The 25,383-nt window shown below is 44.2% G+C and overlaps 1 protein-coding gene across 4 annotated transcripts in view; it reads right to left on the bottom strand.

Moving 5' to 3' along the window:
• The window catches only part of nme7 (NME/NM23 family member 7), a 177,248-nt gene that overhangs the window by 19,042 nt on the left and 132,823 nt on the right, over positions 1-25,383 (bottom strand). For 2 of the 4 annotated variants that reach the window (XM_080203803.1, XM_080203798.1), the window contains one exon: positions 4,427-4,534. In XM_080203803.1, coding sequence (XP_080059929.1) covers positions 4,427-4,534 — 108 coding nt within the window. Of the gene's footprint in view, positions 1-4,426; positions 4,535-12,574; positions 13,386-22,663; positions 23,864-25,383 lie in introns of those variants that run through there. The other 2 variants (XM_080203801.1, XM_080203802.1) reach the window with 2 other exon arrangements.

Here is a 25,383-nt window from a genome sequence, read left to right as displayed (position 1 = left end):
GGTAGACGGGCGCCGCAACAGCTCAGTGACTAGCACTGCTAGCTGTGCAGATACATGGATTTGGGCCTGTGTCTGTGGGAGTTTGTGCATTCTCCCTGTGGTTGCGGGGTTTCCTCCGGGCGCTCCGGTTTCCTCCCACACCCCAAAGATGTGCTCTTAGGCTGATTGGTTTACCAAAATTGACACTATTCTCCCCTGAATCTGGCTAAGTTAGGGGTTCCACTTGCAGACACGCAGGGCAGGGTAGGTGTAGGAGGATGCGGTGGCGCGGGCTCGTTGGGCCGAAGGGCCTGTTTCCCATGCTGGGTTGTTCTTTGTCCTTTGTTTGAAAGATTGGATAGATTAGGCTTATTTCCACTGAATTTAGAAGAATGAAGGCTGACTTGACTGAACTATATAAAATCCTGAATGGTCTTGACAAGCTGGGTGTGGAAAGGATGTTTCCTCTTGTGGATGAGTCCTAACCAGGGGGCACTGTTTTAAAATTAACAAAGAACAAAGAAGAAAATCAGCCCGGGAAACAGGCCCTTCGGCCCAACGAGCCCGCGCCACCATCTCAATACCACCAGTCCACCTGTCTACCCACGACCCCTGTCTAATGTTTTATGGCCATCCAGATTGAGGGAAACTGATTTAGGGACAATTTATTCCTGCCAATCAGCCTAACAGCACATCTTTGGGGTGTGGGGGGAAACCGGAGCACCCGGAGAAAACCCATGCAAGCACGGGGAGAATGTGCAAACTCCCACAGACACCAGCCCAAATCCATGTGTCTGCACAGCAATCAGCGATAGTCACTGAGCTGTCGTCTTGCCCAGTATCTTGTCCAGTTTAGGCACACACTAACGACATGAAGCACTAGGCTAATCTCGAACAACCAAGAGCAGCCCCAGTACGACCCATTGTGTGTATGCCCCTCGTTGGACACGAGGTGGACCTGTGAATGAAAAGAGAAAAAACATTATTATCATACTATACCCATTTACATTACCAGGGATGCCCCAATGCTAATGACCCTTATTTAAAAGGATCTCCTATATCCACCCATCTCCAACTCAGTCGTGTGCCTGTCTAAGTTACTCTTAAAGGACTCTAGTGTGTTTGCCTCCACCACCTTACTTGGCAGAGCATTCCATACCCCCACTACCCTCTGTGTGAAAAACCTCCCTCTAATATCTGTGTTGTACCTCTCCCCCCTCACCTTAAGTCCATGGCCCCTTGTCCTAAATGTCTCTATCATAGGAAATAGCTTACCTCTGTTTACTCTATCTATACCCTTCATAATCTTATATACCTCTATTAGATCCCCCCTCAGTCGGTGTCTTTCAAAGGAAAAGAGTCCCAATTTCTTCAATCTTTCCTCATACCCCAGTCCTTCCATACCAGGCAACATCCTGGTAAACCTCCTCTGCACTCTCTCCAGAGTCTCCACGTCCTTTCGGTAGTAAGGCAACCAGAACTGGACGCAGTACTCCAAATGCGGCCTAACCAACGTTCTGTACAACTGCAACATTAGACTACAGCTCTTATATTCTATACCCCTTCCTATAAAGGCTAACATACCATAGGCTTTCTTCACCACACTCTCCACTTGCACTGTCACCTTCAAAGACTTGTGCACTTGCACCCCCAGGTCTCGCTGTGATTCTACACTCCTTACGGGCTTACCCTTTACCATATAACTCCCCCCTACATTATTCCGGTCAAAATGCATCACCTCACATTTATCCGGATTAAGCTCCATTTGCCACGTATCTGCCCAATCAACCAGCCTATCAATATCCCGCTGTATTGCCAGACACTGCTCCTCACTGCCCGCCAATCCAGCCATCTTGGTGTCATCAGCAAATTTGCTGATCACACCACCTACTCCCTCTTCCAAATCATTTATATACACTACAAAGAGAAGAGGTCCCAGTACTGAGCCCTGCGGCACACCACTAGTGACAGACCTCCAGCTAGAAAAAGACCCCTCCACTACTACTCTCTGACTCCTCTTTGCAAGCCAGTTCTCTACCATTCTAGACACCTGACCACATATCCCATGAGCTTTAATCTTCTGTACCAACCTACCATGAGGGACTTTGTCAAACGCCTTACTGAAATCCATATAGACGACATCAACGGCTCGTCCTTCATTAACCGTTTTTGTCACCTCCTCAAAGAATTCTACCAGATTCGTAGCGCAAGACTTCCCCTTGACAAAGCCATGCTGCGTATCTTTAATCAGATCGCAACGTTCCAAGTGCGCATACATCCTATCCCTAAGAATCCTCTCCATCAACTTGCCTACCACTGACGTTAAGCTCATCGGCCTATAGTTACCCGGGCTATCCCTCCTACCCTTTTTAAACAACGGTACCACGTTCGCTATCCTCCGGTCCTCTGGGACCTCACCTGTGTCCAAAGAAGAGACAAAGATTCGTGTCAGAGGCCCAGCAATCTCATCCCTCGCCTCTCTAAGCAGCCTAGGATAAATGCAATCGGGCCCCGGAGATTTATCGGTTTTAATGCCATCCAGAAGCCCTAACACTTCTTCCCTCGTAAAAATTAGGGGCTGCCTTTTTAGGATAGGTATGAAAAAATTGCAACTTTGGAACACTGCCTCATGGTGGAGCCGGGGATCATTGAATATTTTATTTTATGGACTAAATCTTCAGGTAAGCATTCTCCAAGGTGGCCTTCATGACACACGACAGTGCAGAGTCACTGAGCAGAGACTGATAGCCAAGTTCCGCACACATGAGGATGGCCTCAACCAGGATCTTGGGTTCATGTCACACTATCTGTAACCCCCACAACTTGCCTGGACTTGCAAAATCTCACTAACTTTCCCGTCTGGAAACAATACACATCCTTTTAACCTGTGCTTAAAGCTATCTCCACTCACATTGTCTATACCTTTAAGAATTGATCAGTTGTAAAGACTCACATTCCAATCATTATGCATGTAAATTGAGTTTGTGTCTTTGTGCCCTGTTTGTGATCAGGACTCCCACCCACCTGATAAAGGAACAGCATGTTCCAAAAGCCTGTGGTGTTTGCTACAAGTAAACCTGTTGGACTTTAAGCTGGTGTTGTGAGACTTCTTTCTAGATGTTTAAAGGCAGAGGTAGATCCCCTTGCCCAACTACACTCTAAGATAATTGGGGGTAAATGGAAAGCGGAATTCAAAACACAAACAGGTCAGCCACGACCATATTGAATATCAGAGCAAGCTTGAGAGACTGAATGGCCGACTTATGCTCCTATTTAGTGTGTTTGTTCATTAGCAGTAACCCATGTTTAGCATATGAATTTCAGAGAAAATTTCAATAGCAATGATAGATTTAGTGACGTAATTATTGCAGATAAAATATAGGAATGATTGTGTGTCTAGCACCCATTCAACTTTGTCTCAAAAGCCAAAATTACAGAACTAACTACAACTGCACAATATCCAAAAACTTCTTGACAGTGTCTACACTCTATTATCTGCCATATTATTTTGTGAAAAAAAGAAACATCTCCTCATTAGTCCCAAGCCTAAATAATACCCAGAACCAAATTAGTTGTTCTCACCCCTGATGTGTTCCCAGTGCAAGAATCTGATTAGACAGACAATTCAATCCAGTCCCTGGCATCATGGAGCAAGATGCACAATTACTTCATAAACTACTTTTAGGAATGAATACTCATACAAAATAATACAAAGTAGTCCTGCAACGAAAATACAAAACTAATATCTTCACACCAATTTAGTTGATGTACTTCCAAGCATTATGATCATTTTAGTTACTTACGTTACTTGTGTATAAATGATGAGTTATAGATGACACAAAGTAAATCCTCTTCAACTTGACTGCTCTAGTTCTAAGGTCAGGCCATCTGTGGTATTATAAATCATGTCCCCTAAGTGCTGATCATCAATCTGTTTACATGTCAGTTTTGTTCAATATCTTATTTAAAATGTCATAACTTGTATAGATATTATGAAATGCATGGCAGCAATTAGGTTAGCACTGCTGCCTCACAGCACCAGGGGCCCAGATTCAATTCCAGCCTTGGGTGACCGTATGTGTGGAGTTTGCACATTCTCCCTGTGTCTGCGTGGGTTTCCTCCAGGCGCTCCAGTTTCCTCCCAAATATGTGTGGATTAGGTAGACTGGCCATGCTAAAAATTGCCCTTTGGGGGACCAGCAGGATAAATACATGGGGTTAAGCAGTTAGGGCCTGGGTGGGATTGTTGTTGGTGCAGGGTCAATGGGCTGAATGGCCTCCTTCTGCACTGTATGGATTCTATGATCTATTTGGGTTGAAACTAGAAATACTGATTTTTCCTTAAAGCATTTTCCAAAGCAAAGCTGATTAAATTATCAAGGAGAATTAATATTGACTACACCTACGTCAACTATACAGCTTATCTGTTAACTAGATCTTTGTTTACCTCCAGAACTCCATCTTCAGGAAGGTCAGTGCAATGAATTGCATTTTGAACTTTGCTTTTTCCAAAAAGGGCACGCAAACTGCGAGGTCGTAGATGGCGAGCAATTTCCTGCAGAATGAAAATCCAAAAGCCATATTTACAACTTATGCTTCTCCCCAACCCACCGCCACTGTTACTCTGTAATTTAATCACAGTATCATTAATAGAAAAAAAAGGAGAAAAATATTTTTCAAACTATATAAAAGTTTGTAGTCTGTTATAGGAAGGCACTTGTGACGAAGGATTTAAAATTAAAATTTTCAATAATCTTGGTGAAAAACAGTGCAGCAATGAGTCAGTTCCATTCTCTGGGACTTGAGTCTAGTCCCAGTGTCTCCAACGGCAGGATTGCTAATTTCAATTGCAAGGCAGTTTGACTCCCCAGAGGGAGCAGATTAAAAATTCTTCCAATCCTCAGCATAATTCACCTCAATCAACACATTACAGACACCAGTTTAAAAATTTAGAATGACAATATACCTTTTTCTTGGTTGTTTACATTCCATCTTCCATAAATAACCAAGCCATATTTATACGTTAAAGGAGGATGCATCTTTGTAACATTGTATCACTGCAAGACTGTATTTCTTCCAGTATCGCAGCAGTGCATAGCAATACTAAATGTTCCAACTTTCACATCAATTCAGACGAGGTTAGTCATTGGTCCATCTTAGCTCATCCATCCAGAATTAAAATCTGTTGTCCTACCAGTATGCAGTAACTTCCTCAGTATAATTATCAGTGCTTTATATGTCTCTGCCTTACTTGCGCTCAGCTCTCTGGGTCACATACATTCCATGTCTAAACAATTATCTGTTTTGATTCCTTTTAGCTGTTTTAGGATTTACATCTCGTTTACACCAAAACCAATTAATTTATTAATAGTATCTAAGCACAAGGACAAGTTGTTCTTAAATATTTGGAATTTTAGTTTGAATTTTGTGTGCATCTTTTATTATTTTTACTGCTACCCTGACATCTCTTCCAGTGTTACTATCTTCCTCCCACAACACCCCCCCCCCACCATCACCCCCATAACCCCAGGTACTTATTATAGCTAATCCACCTAACCTACACATCCTTGGATACTAATTTAGTATGGCCAATCCACCCAAACTGCACGTCTTTAGACTGTGGGACGAAACCCAAACACCTGGAGAAAACCCACACAGACACAGGGACAACATGCAAACTCCACACAGATGGTGGCCCAAGGCTGGAATCGAACCCAGGTCCCTGATGCTGTGAGATGGCAGTGCCACTGTAGAGTGTGCTATCATTTCAGTGGACAGAGGATGCAGTTACAAGGTAAAGAGTAAGCATTGGCAATTTCCTGAATACATGTGGACATTAAGCATGCATAATGGAAAAAGTTGACAGCAAAATGTCCAAAAAATGACAATAACAAATGATATTTTTTGAATAGGATGTGCAGTAGTATATGCAGATAGATATGGTTGCTTGGATATGGATAGCTTTATTAAAGTAAAAGTCACATAAGAGGTCCTGGGGGCCCTATGGGACTGTCTGAAGTGATACATTTTAGTGGAAAAATGAGGAGGAATATGCTAAATGGTACAATTTAAATGCAACGCAAGTAGAGACAATTCTGAGGGTTCATTCACAAATTCTTGAAGAGAGCAGGATAGTTAACAAATCAGTTGATAAAATATATAGTATTCTGAGCTTTCTAAATAGAGGCATATAATACAAAGTCAGGAAGTTATGCTAAACCGATATGAGACACTATGTTGAACTTCATGATTTTTTTTCCCCCAAGTGTTGTCTTGGATGGGAAATGCAGAGTGCAGCCTGCCATGCCTTGCCTGTCTTTCCTGCCAAACTTTCAAGAACTTACAAAAATAAATGGAAGGGGGCAATGCCAATGTACTGCCCAGGCATCTATCCCAGGGGCTGTGCTTACCTGTGCGCCTCTGGCGAGGACCATTTGCCAGGTCCCCATTGCTCCCAAGCTGTTGTAAACCCTGCTGGCATGACATCACATGATGGGGCAGGGAATGGGGGAATTTCTTACGTGGAGGGATAATACAGCAGGGAAGCTTGCTAATGATATTTAACTGTTTTATTCTGTCCTTCATGGCTGGAACCCCATTGACAGGGGGCAAGGACAAAGAACAAAGAAGAAAATCAGCCTGGGAACAGGCCCTTCGGCCCAACGAGCCCGCGCTGCCATCTCAACACCACCAGTCCCCCTCTCCCCCTACGACCCCTGTCTAATGTTTTATGGCCATCCAGATTGAGGGAAACTGATTTAGGGACAATTTATTCCTGCCAATCAGCCTAACAGCACATCTTTGGGGTGTGGGGGGAAACCGGAGCACCCGGAGAAAACCCACGCAAGCACAGGGAGAATGCGCCAACTCCCACAGACACCAGCCCAAATCCATGTGTCTGCACAGCAATCAGCGATAGTCACTGAGCTGTCGTCTTGCCCAGTATCTTGTCCAGTTTAGGCACACACTAACGACATGAAGCACTAGGCCAATCCTGAACAATCAAGAGCAGCCCCAGTATGACCCATTGCGTGTATGCCCCTCGTTGGACACGAGGTGGACCGACTTAAAACCTATGAATGAAAAGAGAAAAACATTATCATCATACCATACCCATTTACATTACCAGAGATGCCCCAATGCTAATGACCCTTATTTAAAACAATCCCCTATATCCACCCATCTCCAACCCAGTCATGTGCCTGTCTAAGTTACTCTTAAATGACTCTCGCGTGTTTGCCTCCACCACCTTACTTGGCAGAGCATTCCATACCCCCACTACCCTCTGTGTGAAAAACCTCCCTCTAATATCTGTGTTGTACCTCTCCCCCCTCACCTTAAGTCCATGGCTCCTTGTCCTACGTATCTCTATCATAGGAAATAGCTTACCACTGTTTACTCTATCTATACCCTTCATAATCTTATATACCTCTATTAGATCCCCCCTCAGTCGGCGTCTTTCAAGGGAAAAGAGCCCCAATTTCTTCAATCTTTCCTCATACCCCAGTCCTTCCATACCAGGCAACATCCTGGTAAACCTCCTCTGCACTCTCTCCAGAGTCTCCACGTCCTTTCGGTAGTAAGGCAACCAGAACTGGACGCAGTACTCCAAATGCGGCCTAATCAACATTCTGTACAAATGCAACATTAGACTACAGCTCTTATATTCTATACCCCTTCCTATAAAGGCTAACATACCATAGGCTTTCTTCACCACACTCTCCACTTGCACTGTCACCTTCAAAGACTTGTGCACTTGCACCCCCAGGTCTCGCTGTGATTCTATACTCCTTACGGGCTTACCCTTTACCATATAACTCCCCCCTACATTATTCCGGCCAAAATGCATCACCTCACATTTATCCGGATTAAACTCCATTTGCCACGTATCTGCCCAATCAACCAGCCTATCAATATCCCACTGTATTGCCAGACACTGCTCCTCACTACCCGCCAATCCAGCCATCTTGGTGTCATCAGCAAATTTGCTGATCACACCACCTACTCCCTCTTCCAAATCATTTATATACACTACAAAGAGAAGATGTCCCAGTACTGAGCCCTGCGGCACACCACTAGTGACAGACCTCCAGCTAGAAAAAGACCCCTCCACTACTACTCTCTGACTCCTCTTTGCAAGCCAGTTCCCTACCCATCTAGGTACCTGACCACATATCCCATGAGCTTTAATCTTCTGTACCAACCTACCATGAGGGACTTTGTCAAACGCCTTACTGAAATCCATATAGACGACATCAACGGCTCGTCCTTCTTTAACCGTTTTTGTCACCTCCTCAAAGAATTCTACCAGATTCGTAAGGCAAGACTTCCCCTTGACAAAGCCATGCTGCGTATCCTTAATCAGATCGCAACGCTCTAAGTGCGCGTACATCCTATCCGTAAGAATCCTCTCCATCAACTTGCCTACCACTGACGTTAAGCTCACCGGCCTGTAGTTACCCAGGCTATCCCTCCTAGCCTTTTTAAACAACGGTACCACGTTCGCTATCCTCCAGTCCTCTGGGACCTCACCTGTGTCCAAAGAAGAGACAAAGATTCGCGTCAGAGGCCCAGCAATCTCATCCCTCGCCTCTCTAAGCAGCCTAGGATAAATGCAATCGGGCCCCGGAGATTTATCAGTTTTAACGTCATCTAAAAGCCCTAACACTTCTTCCTTTGTAATCGATAGATCTTTCAATTGGTCTACCGCTCCTTCAATGACCGTACTAGACACCAAGCCCCTCTCCTTCGTGAATAACGACGCAAAGTATTCATTCAGGATCTCCCCCATTCCCTCTGCCTCTAAGCACAATTCCCCACATCTGTCCCTGAGAGGACCGATTTTACCCCCAGCCACCCTTTTGTTCTTAAGATAGGAGTAAAACGCCTTTGGATTCTCCTTAACCCTACCTGCCAAAGCTATCTCATGCCCCCTCTTTGCTCTCCTAACTCCCCGTTTGAGATCCCTCCTACTCTGTCTGTATTCCTCCAACGCTCTCTCCGTTCCTAGCTGCTTAGACCTGACATACGCCTCTCATTTCTTCCTAACCAGGTCTTCTATATCTCTAATAATCCACGGTTCCCTAATCCTGCCCTTCCCATCCTTTCTCCTAACTGGCACATGCCTTTCCTGCACCCTCTGCAGTTTTCCCTTGAAAGACTCCCACATGCCTAACGTGGTCTTGCCTTCCAACAGCCTATCCCAGTCTGTATCCCTAAGCTCCTGCCTAATCCGGCTGTATCTAGCCTTCCCCCAATTTAGCACTCTCCCCTTAGGACAGCTCTCGTCTTTTTCCATTCGTATCCTAAAGTAGATGGAGTTGTGGTCACTATTAGCCACATGCTCGCCTACTGCAACCTCAACCACCTGACCCAGCTCATTTCCCAGAACTAAATCCAGTATCGCCCCCTCCCTAGTCGGGCTATCTACATACTGTTGCAAGAATCCTTCCAATCCACATCTTACGAATTCCTCCCCATCAGACCCCCCAGCTCTAGGTACCTTCCAATCCACCCCAGGGAGATTAAAATCTCCCACTACAACAACCCTGTTCTTCCTACGCTTATCCAAAATGTCCCTATATATACCCTCTTCCACTGCCTGTGGGCTATCGGGCGGCCTACAGTACACTCCTAGCATAGTAATGGCCCCCTTCCTATTCCTCAACTCCACCCACAGAGACTCAAGTTCCAACCCCTCCATGTTACCCTCCCTCTGCACCGCTGTGATCTGCTCCCTAACTAAGACTGCCACTCCCCCTCCTCTTTTCAACCCTCCCCTATCACGCCTAAAACACTTATACCCTGGAATATTTAGCTGCCAGTCCTGCCCCTCCTTTAACCACATCTCTTTCACTGCCACCACATCTAAATTCCTCGCGAACATCAAGGCCCTAAGTTCATCCGACTTTCCCGTCACACTCCTCGCATTAAAACAGATGCACCTAAGACCCTCAGGCCCTCTCGGATCCTCCTTCTCCTGGGGGATTTTCCTATCATCTAGACTTACCCTGACCTCCAACTCACTCCCAGTGCCTGAGCTGTCTCTCTCCTCCCCACCCCCCCTCCATACTAGTTTAAACCCTGCCTAAACACTCCAGCCAACCTACCAGCTAAAATATGTGTCCCCTTCCCATTTAAGTGTTCCTTATCCCTCTTATACAAGCGCCCTTCCTTTGCAAAGACTTCCCAATGGTCAACAAAACTAAAACCCTCTGTCCTGCACCAATCCCTCAGCCATGCATTCAGCTGCAGGATCTCATAATTCTTATCCCTACTATCGCTGGGTACTGGCAGCAGCCCAGAGATCGCCACCCTCGAGGCCCTACACTTCAGCCTGGCTCCCAACTCCCTGAACTGCGTACGTATTTCCCCCCTATTCTTCCTTCCTATGTCCTTCTCTCCTACATGTATAATTACATCCGCCTGGGTCCCTTGGCCCTTCAAGATTCCCTCTACCCTCTCCAACACATCCTGTACCCCTGCTCCAGGGAGGCAGACCACCATCCTGGAGTCCCGCTTTTGCCCACAGAACCGCCTATCAATTCCTCTAACCCTCCCGTCCCCCACCACTATCTCACATCCAGCCCCCTTCCTTCCCTCTGAGGCATTTTCCTCTTCCCCTCGTACCCTTTCCACCTCAGTTGGTGCCTTACCCCTGCTATCTTGAGAGACTACCCCTGGGATAGCCTTTGGAACATTACTCCTCTTCTTTTTCCCCTTCATAACTGTAACCCGCCCATCCCCCCTCCTTGGCTCTGGGATGCCCTCTTGAATCTGGTTCCTATTCATTAGTACCTCATTTTCCCTCACTAAAAATAAATCCTCCAGCCTCAACTCCAGTTGCCTAACCCGGGCCCTCAAACGCTGCAACTCCAGACATTTGGTGCAGATGTGGACTCTCCGGAGATGCTGTGTCTCCAGGAACTCCCACATATTGCACCTTACACAGCTGACACGTCTCCCCATGGACCCTGCCATTTATTTGACTACCCTTAGACCTACGGACACACTTAGAAAAATTTGACAATGTCAATGGAAAATGCTGCTGGCATGAAAGCCATTTGGGGATTCCCATTGGATTCTCCACACCTGCCCACTGAAAACGGGGGTGGAAAATCCCCTGCGCAGTGTCCAATTTTGGGTATCACACTTTAGAAAGTAGTGAAGGCTTTTTTGAACAGAGAAGGTAAAAAAGAGATCGGTTAGCGGTGATTATAGTTTGATGAGTTTAGATAGAGGAAATGAAGACAAATTGTTTTCACAGGTAGGGGAGAGTTGCAGAACAAAGATATCTAGGGTACATGTTCATAGCTCTTTGAAAGTGGAATCACAGATGGACAGAGTGGTGAAGAAGGCATTCAGCATGGCTGGTTTCATTGGTCAGAACATTGAATGTAGTGGTTGGGACACCTTGTTGAAGTTGTACAAGACATTGGTAAAGCCACACTTGGCGTACTGTGTGATGTTCTGGTCACTTTATTATAGAAAGTTTTTATTAGGATGCTACCGAGACTTGATGGTTTGAGTTATAAGGAGAGGCTAGATAGACTGGAACTTTTCTCTTTAGATCGTAGAAGGCTGAGGGGTGATCTTATTGAGGTCGATAAAATAATGAGGGGCACAGATCAGCTAGATAGTCAATATCTTTTCCCAAAGGTGGGGAAGTCTAAAACTAGAGGACACAGGTTTAAGATGAGAGGGGAAAGATACAAAAGTGTCCAGAGGGGCAAGTTCTTCACACAGAGGGTGGTGAGTGTTTGGAACAAGCTGCCAGAGGTAATAGTACAATGTTGTCTTTTAAAAAGCATTTAGATACTTACATGGGTAAGATGGGTATAGAGGGATATGGGCCAAATGCAGACAATAAGGATTAGCTTAGGGGTTTAAAAAAAAGGGCGGCATGGACAAGTTGGGCTGAAGGGCCTGTTTCTATGCTGTAAACCTCTATGACTCTATAAGATTGATAACAAGAGGATACAGATTTAAAATGTGATTGGCAAAATCATTGGGGCATCACAAAGAAAACCTTTTTTGCACAAAATGTGGTTTGGGCTTAGAATACACTCATTGCCTGATAGAAAAGATAGAAAATTCAATAGTACCCTTCCAAATGAAATTGGATATGTACTTCAAAGGAAAACAAATGCTTTAATATGGAGAAACAATGGGGAAATGTGACTAACTAGATTGTTCTTTGGAAGAGCAAGCACAGACATGATGAGCTGAAAGGCCTCATTCTTTGTTCTAGTATTTTGTGATTCAATATGTTGTAAAAGCTAGTCTCAGTAAAACTGACCTTGAAGTAATCAGATTGCTGTAAAAATCCATGGATATTAATGTCCTTGAGGAAAGAAATCATCCAATGTCTTCTAGTTTATATACGATTCAGGTCCCACAAGAATGTGGTTGACTCTTAACTACGGTCCAGCAAGCCACTCAGTTGTGTCAAACTATTACTTCAGCAATGTGCAAGGTCCAATATCACCTTCTCAGAGCAACCAGAGATGGGCAATAAATACCACAAAAAAATCCCACAGCACCAGTTTAAAGTCCAAACAGGTTTATTTGTAGAAACGCCACAAGCTTTCGGGACAGCCCGTCCCTTCGTCAGGTGGCTGGGAGTTCTGGTCGTAAAAATGACACAAAGACACAAACTCAATTTACATGCATAATGATTGGAATGTGAGTCTTTACAGCTAATCAATTCTTAAAGGTACAGACAATGTGAGAGGAAAGAGCTTTAAGCACAGGTTAAAGAGATGTGTATTGTCTCCAGACAGGACAGTTAGTGAGATTTTGCAAGTCCAGGCAAGTTGTGGGGGTTACAGATAGTGTGACATGAACCCAAGATCCCGGTTGAGGCCATTCTCATGTGTGCGGAACTTGACTATCAGTTTCTGCTCAGCGACTCTGCGCTGTCATGTGTCCTGAAGGCCGCCTTGGAGAATGCTTACCTGAAGATCAGAGGCCAAATGCCCATGATCGCTAAAGTGTTCCCCAACAGTCTTGCCTCGTGATTGTCGAGCGGTGTTCATTCATCCGTTGTCGTAACGTCTGCATGGTCTCCCCAACGTACCAAGCCTTGGGACATCCTTTCCTACAGCGTATCAGGTAAACAACATTGGCCGAGTTGCAAGAGTATGTACCGTGTACCTGGTGGATGGTGTTCTCACATGAGATGATGGCATCCTTATCGATGATCCGACGCGTCTTACAAAGGTTGCTGTGGCAGGGTTGTGTGGTGTCGTGGTCATTGTTCTCCTGAAGGCTGGTTAGTTTGCTGCGAACAATGGTCTGTTTGAGGTTGCACGGTTGTTTGAAGGCAAGAAGTGGGAATGCGAGGATGGCCTTGGCAAGATGTTCGTCTTAGTCATCCTCCGAAAGGCCGTTGCCCTCGAGTTAACCTGTATGCATCAACACCAGATTCATTAACCGCGCTCACAAGACAACCCCGAACATCACCCAAGCACAATGCAATGCCACCCGCGCTCTCAAGACCAACCGTGACATTGTCATCAAACCAGCAGATAAAGAGGGGCCATCATCATACTGAACAGAACGGATTACTGCAAAGAAGTGTACCGACAGCTAAACAACGACGAACACTACAGACAGTTACCTGCAGATCCGACCAAAGAACACACCCATCAACTCAACACTCTGATCAAGACCTTTGATCCGGAGCTTCAGAGCACCCTCCGTGCTCTCATCCCACGTACTCCCCGCGTTGGAGATCTCTACTGCCTCCCAGAGATACACAAGGCAAACATACCCGGCCGTCCCATCCTAACGGGCAATGGGACCCTTTGTGAGAACCTATCCAGCTATGTCGAGGGCATCCTGAAATCCATTGTTCAAAGAACTCCCAATTTTTGTCATGACACTATGGACTTCCTACATAAACTCAACACACGTGCAGCAGTTGAACCAGGAGCACTCCTCGTCACAATGGACGTCTCAGCTCTCTACACGAACATCCCCCACGACGATGGCATTGTTGCAACTGCCTCAGTACTCAATGCCAACAACTGCCAGTTTCCAGATGCAATTTTACAACTCATCCGCTTCATCCTGGACCACAATGTCTTCACCTTCAACAACCAGTTCTTCATCCAAACACACGGAACAGCCATGGGGACCAAATTCGCACCTCAATATGCCAACATCTTCATGCACAGGTTTGAACAAGACTTCCTCACCACACAGAACCTTCAACCGATGCTATACACTAGACACAACGATGACATTTTCTTTCTTTGGACTCATGGCGAACAATCACTGAAACAACTATCTGATGACATCAACAAGTTCCATCCCACCATCAGACTCACCATGGACTACTCTCCAGAATCGGTTACATTCTTGGACACATGCATTTTCATTAAGAACGGTCACCTCAGCACCTCACTGTACCACAAGCCCATGGATAACCTCACAATGCTTCACTTCTCCAGCTTCCACTCTAAACACGTTAAAGAAGCCATCCCCTACGGACAAGCCCTCTGTATACACAGGATCTGCTCAGATGAGGAGGATCACAACAGACACCTCCGGACACTGAAAGATGCCCTCATAAGAACAGGATATGGTGCTCGACTCATCGATCGACAGTTCCGACGCGCCACAGCCAAAAACCGCTCTGACCTCCTCAGAAGACGAACACGGGACATGGTGGACAGAGTACCCTTCGTCGTCCAGTACTTCCCCAAAGCGGAGAGGCTACGACATCTTCTCCAGAGTCTTCAACATCTCATTGACGAGGACGAACATCTTGCCAAGGCCATCCCCACATCCCCACTTCTTGCCTTCAAACAACCGCGCAACTTCAAACAGACCACTGTTCGCAGCAAACTACCCAGCCTTCAGGAGAACAATGACCACGACATCACACAACCCTGCCACAGCAACCTTTGTAAGACGTGTCGGATCATCGATACGGATGCCATCATTTCACATGAGAACACCATCCACCGGGTACACGGTACATACTCTTGCACCTCGGCCAACGTTGTCTACCTGATACACTGCAGGAAAGGATGTCCTGAGGCTTGGTACGTTGGGGAGACCATGCAGACGTTACGACAACACCACTCGACAATCACGAGGCAAGACTGTTCTCTTCCTGTTGGGGAACACTTTAGAGGTCATGGGCATTCGGCCTCTGATCTTCGGGTAAGCGTTCTCCAAGGCAGCCTTCAGGACGCACGACAGTGCAAGAGTCGCTGAGCAGAAACTGATAGCCAAGTTCTGCACACATGAGAACGGCCTCAACCGGGATCTTGGGTTCATGTCACACTATCTGTAACCACCACAACTTGCCTGGACTTGCAAAATCTCACTAACTGTCCTGTCTGGAGACAATACACATCTCTTTAACCTGTGCTTAAAGCTCTTTCCTCTCACATTGTCTGTACCTTTAAGAATTGATTAGCTGTAAAGACTCACATTCCAATCATTATGCATGTAAATTGAGTTTATGTCTTTGTGTCATTTTTACAACCAGAACTCCCAGCCAACTGACGAAGGGACAGGCTGTCCCGAAAGCTTGCAGCGTTTGCCACAAATAAATCTGTTTGGACTTTAAACTGGTGTTGTGGGATTTCTTTGTGTTTTACCTTAGTCCAACACCGGCATCTCCACATCAATAAATACCAGCCTTGCCACTGTCACTGACTTTGAGAGAATGAAAAGGTCCTAACATGCACTCCAAGGGGTCAGCATTGTTTACATTCCTCCATTTTGAAAACATGCTAGCTAGTTATTACTCTCCATTTTCTGTCTTTTAGTCAAATACCCAACTGTGCTACCATGTTCCAGCATGGCTGTGATGAATTTCACTTTCCGTACATTGTTTTGGTCATTAAGGAACAACATGTCAAGGTAAGCACTGCCTCTCATAATATCTTTGACGCTTAGGTCATGATTACATTTACTAGCTCTGTTTCAAAAAGAGTTTATATTTGGTTGATGGAAGTCAACCTTAAAATAATATTCCTGTGCTCAAGTAACTTCTCTTTATAGATCAGATAGACCTTTTTGTGATGATTCCAACTGCAGCTTGAATTATGACATGAAGACTAGCTCGATCATGGAACATTTTGCCACAACAAATGGTTCAAGAAGACACAATCACATCTTTTAAGGGAATATTATATAAGTATTTGAAATAGATTAAATTTGAGGGCAGTGGAGAGGGAGGGGATGGGGAGACAGAGGGGAACCAGTGGATGTAGTGTTTCTCGATTTTCAAAAGGTGTTTGATAAGGTGCCGCACAAAAGGTTGCTTCAGAAGGTTAGGGGGCATGGAGTTGGGGGTAAGGTGTTAGTGTGGAGAGAGGATTGGTTGTCTAATAGGAGGCAGAGAGTTGGTATCAATGGGTGCTATTCTGATTGGCAGTTGGTAACTAGTGGAGTGCCGCAGGGATCGGTGCTGGGGCCTCAGCTATTTACCATTTATGTAGACGATCTGGAGGAGGGGGCTGAGTGTAGGGTGACGAAATTTGCTGATGACACAAAGATGAGTGGAAAAGCAAATTGTGCGGAGGGTGTGGAAAGTCTGCAGAGGGATCTAGATAGGCTGAGTGAGTGGGTGAGGACCTGGCAGATGGAGTACAATGTTAGCAAGTGTGAGGTTATCCACTTTGGCAGGAATAATAGTAGGAGGGACTACTATTTAAAGGGCAAAAAGCTGCAGCATGCTACGGTGCAGAGGGACCTGGGGGTCCTTGTGCATGAGTCGCAAAAATCCAGTCTGCAGGTGCAGCAGGTGATCAAGAAGGCGAATGGGATGTTGGCCTTTATAGCGAGGGGGATAGAATATAAAAGCAGGGAGGTCTTGCTGCAACTGTACAGGGCATTGGTGAGGCCGCAGCTGGAGTAGTGTGTGCAGTTTTGGTCGCCGCACTTGTGCAAGGATATTTTGGCCTTGGAAGGAGTGCAGAGGAGGTTCACTAGGCTGATACCGGAGATGAGGGGGTTGGACTATGAAGAGAGGCTGAATAGACTGGGTTTGTACTCGTTGGAGTTTAGAAGGATGATGGGGGATCTTATAGAGACGTATAAGATAATGAAAGGGATGGATAGGGTAGACGTAGAGAGGTTCTTCCTGCTCAGAAAGGACAGCAGGACTAGAGGGCACAGCCTCAAGATAAGGGGGGGGGGAGCAGTTCAGAACGGAGTTGAGGAGGAACTTCTTCACTCAAAGGGTGGTGAATCTCTGGAATTCTCTGCCCGTTGAAGTGGTGGAGGCTACCTCGCTAAATATATTTAAGACATGGGTAGATAGGTTTTTGGTAGACAAGGGAATTAAGGGTTATGGGGAGAAAGCCGGAAAGTGGAACTGAGCCACTTCAGATCAGCCATGACCTTATTGAATGGCGGGGCAGGCTCAAAGGGCTAGATGGCCTACTCCTGCTCCTACTTCTTATGTTCTTATGGGAGGTGGGAGTGTAGTGGGGGGGAAGGTGTGAGGCAGGGAGAGCAGTTTTGAACCAGTCTACTAAAAGGTTGGCACAAACATTGATGCTCTTATGTAGCAGTACTGGCTTGTATTTATATGGAATTTGAGATGTCAAACTACTATAGCTCACTTTGTAGCTTGCACTGCCACTCATCCTGCCATCTCATCCCCACCTACAGGATCAACTCTGCTCGCTTCCAGGTGTCCCTGACACATACAGCATCTGCTTTTTTGTCCAATTTTGTTTTTTTTTCCAGAACATTATATCTGAATGTTATATTGATTTCCATCCTCTTTATGGTGATTGTCCTTTTAAGGACAACACAGCAGAAGGGGGGTCACCTGGCTTCAGAGACCAACTGGAAATAAGAGTGGGTATTCACCCCAGGGAGTGGAGCAGAAGACATCTAGAAGCTGTGCGGTAAACATAGAGGGACTGAGGACAGCTGGTGGGCAGCTCCAGGCCATCCATGGGACTGTGGGCCTCTGTACAGTTTTTCCTTGTTAATACATACCTTTATTGTTCGTGACAAAGTCTGAAGCACTCATCATTACTCTGCATTTACCCATTTTTCCAACCTTCCTACACTCAACAGTCTCCAGATCTGGCATCTTATTTCTCACTCCTTTAGCATTTATATGCATTAATCTTATTAAGGATGGAAATATCAATAGTGCCAAACAATACTGGTTTGCCAATGCTCAATTTAGGTTCTGGAAAAATACTTGACTCTGGACTTTCTCAGTTTTAATTTAAGCTTGAATGCCAAAGCTGAATGACCAACACGTAGGAAGAGCTGCTGTTGACATTAAAATAGCTTTCAACGGAATAGGAGTCTCAGTAATCAGAAAACTACCTGGAAGAGCCAGAGAAGAGTACACCAATGGAACACAGAGACAAATAACCAGAAATATCTGGAATGGAACTGGAGAAGCAAAACACAGTTTTGACTGAAGGGTTTTAAAACCTATCCTTTTTACTGCAGAGTCTGTGGATGGGGATAACATGGGCCTTCCGTTAAAATATATGTACAGAGCAAACACTTGCGGGCACTTAGAGAGCTGTGTCAGGACAGTACAAATTGCAGAACGGCAATTTGAATGGCAGAACAAATTGAGGAACCCAGTGCCAGCATACGTTGTGCCCTGTTGGATGGCTTTCCGGTGTTGCAGTGCCTGAAGCATGAGGCAGGTGTGTCCATTGCCGATTTGGATGGATGAATGGATCGTATACATTAGTCTACTGGGGCTTGAGAAAATGTACTGGCATCACCAGCCAACACATTAAAGGATAATCTCAATTTTTCTTGAGCACTGAGAGCTACCGTTTTGGAATAATACAATTTCTTAAAATAAAGGCATTGTGGCAGCTGCCAGGATAGCAAGCAATCACTCACATGATGGTATGCTGCTGGTTGTCAGCAAACTGCACACTGACAGAAATCTGCTCATCGATGAAGGAAGCATTTGAGTGTTATCTACAACTTGAACAATTCTAGTATTTGGTAAAATTGCAGTGATTTGTCACATTGGGACTGGCTGTCCATGGAGAAGCTGATAAAATTGCTCTCCAGAAAACAGTGCATCTATGACTTAAGTTACAACCAGGTGAGATGGAATTAAATGGCTCCTCTCTTTTCCCTCATCTCATTTGATTGCAACAAGCTTATCATTTTTAAAGGTTACACTTACAAATTCATGGAGTAACTTAATTGATCATAAAAAAATTAATCAGGCATTGCTGCTCGAGTTTAACACAGGAGGAGGTTAATTTTATTAAATTTAAACCAATCTGAGTAAAATACGTGATGGCTTCGGTAGACACACACACACACACACACACACACACATACATATATAATATACTCGAAGTCCACACACAAAATACAGATTACAAAGTAGAGGAGGGTAGATTGGCCAAATTAGAGTAGCAAGGAAACAAAGTAAGTTCAGGCTTCATAGCTTGGAATCTCTACTGGCTGCAAACTGAATGTGATGCTTCTCATTTGAATATGTAGATGCTGGAGCTGGCGGAGAGTTTTCTTTAAAATCTGTCTACTGCAGAATGGAGACAAAGTCAAATTAGTGGACAGTGTCTAAACGTCTTAGTTGGGTGGAGGGAGAGAGAGCGGGAACTCCACTTAGCTCAACTGCTAATCCAATGCTACTGAGAAATCCATATGCTAAAGCCACAAAAAAGACATGGCTAGTCATGTGATCTCTCTCCAACTGCTGATAATTCAAACATAATTGTAGATTCCAATTATAACTCGATTTGTTCATCTGGGGAACTATCTTAAAGAAAATCAAAGTATTGTGTCCAATTAACTTTTGAATGGTTCATTCTTCAGTTGTTGAATACAGTAGGTGATTTCCATAAATATCTTGTCAATAGGACAGGAAGGAAGGTCTTTCATAATCCCTGGGAATCATTGTCCTTAGTGAGTTTTGCAGACTTGCTGTTTCTGCCCATAAGACTCACATGTGGAGTATATATAGTAATATAAATTAGCATTGGCAAAATTGATGTAGGTTAAAATCACTTAAATCTCTTTAAAAATATATTTTTATATTTGATATTGATTTGATTTATTATTGTCACATGTAATAGCATACAGTATTGTTTCTTGCACGCTAGACAAAGCATACCATTCATAGAGAAGGAAATGAGAGACTGCAGAATGTGGTGTTACAGTCATAGCTAGGGTGTAGAGAAAGATCAACTTAATACAAGGTTGGTCCATTCAAAAGTCTTACTGCAGCAGGGAAGAAGCTGTTCTTGAGTCGGTTGGTACGTGACCTCAGACTTTTGTATCTTTTTCCTGATGGAAGATGATGGAAGAGGTGCGTGGGGTCCTTAATTATGCTGGCTGCTTCATAAGTCCAATTCCTGTTTCTAGCTGATGAATTAAAAATCAATATTTGATACAAGCATGTCTTCATTAAAGCTTGTTCAATGGACATAGCTGTTTGACTGATGTTATGCAAGCTTGAAATGATTTAGTGGCATGGAAGTTAAGGACAGTGGTAACCTAAAATATTAGGCCTAAGGCAAAACGATTAGCAGAATTTTCCCAAAAAATGTTTTGAGAACCCAGCAGGTCTGACACGAATCAGATCACAACTTTCCCACACTTAGTCATTTTTGAGAGAGGGGCAAACGTTGCACCAGTTCTGAGAGGAGTGGGGCCTAAACATGCCGGCAAGCCCAGTCACAGCGATCAGGCACCACTTTTAAGGGACACCCCAATATTAAAGTGAAATTGAAGACTCATCTCCCGCCCCCCACAGATATCAGGCCATCGCCTTAATTGAAAAGATGTGTCTCCACACCTGCCCCAACAAAAATTGCTGGCATTGGGGCCCTCCCAATGGATCCCCTTTCACGCCCACAACCTTCAGGCTCACCCCCTTGGTACGACCCCTGCCACCCTGGCAGTACCACTTACACTCTGGCAGTGACCAACTGGCAGTGCCAGGTGTGCACCACCCAGCCATGTTTCCAACAGCCCAAGAGCTTCAATGCCCTCTGAGCTCACCCCATCCCCTAACCCCCACTTCAGGTTTCTCCTGGGATGCATCTGTGTGCATCACTAGTTTCACAATGCATGGGTCACATAAGAAGAGTCCAGTGACACATCCCACACAATTTTTTTCTGATAGGCCCACATAGTGTAGCTTTCTAATGAATTTTGAGCCTGGAGTGACTTGAAACAATTAAGTTCTGACAAATAGAAAATTGAGCCTGGCATTAAAATGGATTTGTATTAGTCCAGGTTGTTTAAATTCCCAATGGACTCTACAAGCAAAAGTTAAGGACAGTAAGTTCTAGGACCAATGTTGCACTGGATATTTTTAGCCATTAATTTGAATTTTCAATTGTTGGAACTTTTGAAGTAATGGAAATAAAGATTTCCTGCAGTCCAAAGAAACAATTAGCCCATTTGGTCCAGAGGAAAGTGTAGGATCAGTTGTACTCTGCACAGGAAACTTAATTTCATATGGTATTAAGTAATGTCTATATTGTCACAGATTGTTGACAATGGGGTGCAGAGACTTCTACCCAGGACACTGTCTTATATGCAACGTCATGGCACATTTCAATTACTGACAAGAGAATTTTAACCGCCTTTCTTTCAGCAGTAACAAACTCTGAGGACAACATAATATTTTTGCACTATGTGAAGCAAAGCTAAACCCTTGTTTTCATTCTTCTTCAATAAGCTGTGCAATATTTTAGTAGGCTTTGTGGTATTCTACTTTACAGTGCAAGGTAAATCCCACATTCAATAGGTTAACAGCTTTTTGCACCTTTCTCAAGACTCTATAGAGACAATAATGGTGAGACATAGTCAGTCTCTGCAAAATGCTGATTTTTACGAGTGTTTTTACGAGTCATGAAACACAGTCACAAATGACTTGCTAGTCTGGGAGGTGTGATTGGGACAGCAGCAGGAGGGGTGATTTGGTAACATAGAGGGAATCTGGCAACTTCTCACTGGAGCTAATATTGCCAAATTAAGAGCAAATTGAAGAATACACTTTTTTTTATTCATTCAAGGGAGGGTGATTCGCTAGCTAGGCCAGCATTTATTACTCATCACCAATTGCTCTTGAGAAGGTGGCAGTGAGCTGGCTTCTTGAGCTGCTGCAATCTGAGTGACAGTACACATGGTACACCCACTGTGCTGCTAGAGAGGGCCCACTAGGGAGGGAGTTGCGAGATTATGACCCAGCAACAGTAAAGGAATGGTGACATATTTCCAAGTCAGGGGAATTTTACAGTAACTTCACTGCAGTGTTAATGTAAGCCTTACTAATGACTAATAAATAAAGTTTAAAAAAGTAAGGATGGTAAGTTTCTTGGAGGGGAACTTCCAAGTGATGGTTTTCCCATTTATCCAGTGCCCTTGCGTGGATTTGGACGGTGCTGTCTAAGGAGCATTGGTGAGTTCCTGCAGTGCATCTTGTAGATGGTAGACACTGCTACTACTATGCATAGAGGGAGTGAATGTAGAAGGGATGCCAGTCAAGCAGGCTGTTTTGTCCTGATGTCAAGCTTCTTCAGTGTTGTTGGTACTTCATTCATCCAGGCAAGTGGAGAGTTTTCATTCACACTCCTGACATATCTTGTAGATTGTGATGTGGAAATGCCGGCATTGGACTGGGGTAAACACAGTAAGTCTCACATGCACCTGGTTGAAGTTCAACAGGTTTATTTGGTAGCACAAGCCACTAGCTTTCGGAGCGCTGCTCCTTTGTCAGGTAAGTGGGAGTTCTGTTCACAAACAAGGCATATAAAGACAAACTCAATTGACAAAATAATGGTTAGAATGCAAGTCTTTAGAGATAATCAAGTTTTAAAGGTACAGACAATGTGAGTGGAGCAAGCATTAAGCACAGGTTAAAAAGAGATGTGTATTGTCTCCAGACAGGACAATTAGTGAGATTTTGCAAGCCCAGGCAAGTCGTGGGAGTTACAAATGGTATGACATGATCCAAGATCCTGGTGAGGCTGTCCTCATGTGTGCGGAACTTGGCTATCAGTCTCTGCTCAGCGACTGTGCATTGTCATGGGTCATGAAGGTTGCCTTGGACAACATTTACCCGAAGATCAGAGGCCGAATGCCCATGACCACTGAAGTGTTCCCCAGCAGGAAGAGAACACTCTTGCCTGGTGATTATCGAGCGGTGTTCGTTCATCCGTTGTTGTAGCGTCTGCATGGTCTCCCCAACGTACCATGCCTTGGGACATCCTTTCCTGCAGCTTATCAGGAAGGCAACGTTGGCCGAGTTGCAAGAGTATGTAGATTATGGTTTGGCTTTAGGAAGTCACGAGATTAGTTACTCACTGCAGGATTCCTAGTCTCTGGCCTGCTTTTGTAGCCACAGTATTTATATGAGTAGTCCATCAGGTTCCTGGTCACTGTTAACCCCGCAGGATGTTGTTAGTGGAGGATTAAGTAATGGTAATGCCATTAAATGTCATGGGCAATGATTAGATTCTCTTTTGTTGGAGATGGCCATTGCTTGGCACTTGTGTGACAGGAATGTTACATATAGCAGTAATTTGGCGCATCAGTTCTTCCATAGAGCTTATTACATGATCTAAAATCAATGAGTGAATGTTGTAAATAATAGCTTATGTAGGTATGTTATAAAAATGATGGCTAAGAGGGTTCAATTCCAGCTTTGGGTGACAGTTGTGTGGAGTTTGCTGTTCTTCACATGTGCTCGGGTTTCCTCCAGGTGCTCTGGCTTCCATTCACACTCCAAAGATGTGTGGGTTAAGTGGATTGGCCATGGTAAATTGTGCTTTAATGTCATGGGAATTAGGAGGGTACTTACGCAGGGTCACAGGGATGGTTGTTAATGCAGGCTCGATGGGCCGAATGGCTTCCTTCTGTCTGCACTGTAGGAATTCTATGACATGAAAGTGATCGTTCAGTACTAAGTGCCAACTTGCAAGTAAACTATAATTACAAACGCAAAATGAATAAACTCTATTGATTTACATTAAACCTGTCAGATTAAGTATCCTTTAATATATTGACAACTTCAAATTCTTGAATGTGATAAGGTACTAGAAAAACATCTCAAGATATTAGCATGAAGTATTAGTACTAATTATTAGTATTAATTAGCATGAACATTAATATGAAGTTTTTAAGAATATCTTTTGAGTTTAAGATATGTGTATTTCACGTGATAAAAAATGCATTTGAAAAAGAAATGTTATGTTTGGATAATCTCACTAACAAGAGACTGCTACAAATTCTGTTTAAGTTCTCATGCAGCATGAGAGGGGAAAAATGTGATTAACGAATGACCTAAACTATGATTATCACTAACAACGAGTTTTTACTCATCAGATGCAAAAAGTGAATAATTGAATCATTCACATGGTTAATCTGAATCCCAATTAAGATTCAGCTTTGATGCTCACAATATCTTATATTAAGTAAACAAGCAGAGTAGCATGTTGCTAACTAGTTGATTGAAAAGTTTGCAAAATGGGAGTTTTAATTTAAATTATAAAAGGACTGAGCATTATGGCTAACAAAGTCACTGAATTTATTTTAGCAAACCTTTTTTTAAATCAGTCTTGGTTATACCCTGTTAATTTGTATGAAAATCAAATAGCATGTGGCATATAAATTCAGCATTTTTTGTGTTTGTTTCATGTAGATCTATCCTTTCAATTAGCTAAATATTATACTATCTCTGTGGGAATTAGAAATGATAAATTCATGGAGAAAGTAGTTGATTAAGTATACTCAGTGAGTGACTAACAGAGCAGGAGGGTGGTGGGGCAGTAACAGCAACATTTAGAGTGGCAGCCCTCTGTCTCATAACGCAGTGATCTGCGCCATTAAGCCCTGCCTACTGTGGCTGAGGTGCCCCACTCTGGCTGCAGACTCTGCTGCAGAGGAAGCCAATGGACTGAGAAAGTACACAATTTGTTGGCCTCTTTTCTCTGAGCCCTCTTCTCAACCAGCTGAGATTTTCATTCCTGTTTGCCTCTTCAAAAGCCCTTCCAGTCAGTTTCCTGAGGTTGACGGTTGTCAACAACTGGCTTCCAATTGTCAATGCCCACTGTTTTCATATTTCACTTGCAGATTCATCATCGTGGTGGTATGGATGTCCAGGAGGTCATGACCCAGCAGCCGGTTCACCATACAGAATGTCTTTTGTGTATATGGCTATGACCCACCTGATGAACTTGGTGAATAAGCACAGGTGTTGTTGGCTTAGCAATTAGCTAGTATATTCTAGGATCTCTTGAGTCAGTGACCTTGTCCTACCAAGGATAAGTCTGAGACAGCGAAAGTGGGAACTGTTCAGCCTTGTTTCCTGCCTAGCATTTGTTGACCAGGTCTCATCACCGTAGAGTGCGAAAACGATACAGGTTTGGTAAACTCTCAGTTTGATATTCTCGGTCA

This window comes from Carcharhinus amblyrhynchos, chromosome 15, assembly GCF_965287045.1.
Source record: "Carcharhinus amblyrhynchos chromosome 15, sCarAmb.v2.hapA, whole genome shotgun sequence".
Classification (NCBI taxonomy): Eukaryota; Metazoa; Chordata; class Chondrichthyes; order Carcharhiniformes; family Carcharhinidae; genus Carcharhinus; species Carcharhinus amblyrhynchos.
The sequence above is the reverse complement of the archived record's forward strand: the minus strand, read 5'-3'. Positions and strand labels throughout refer to the sequence as shown.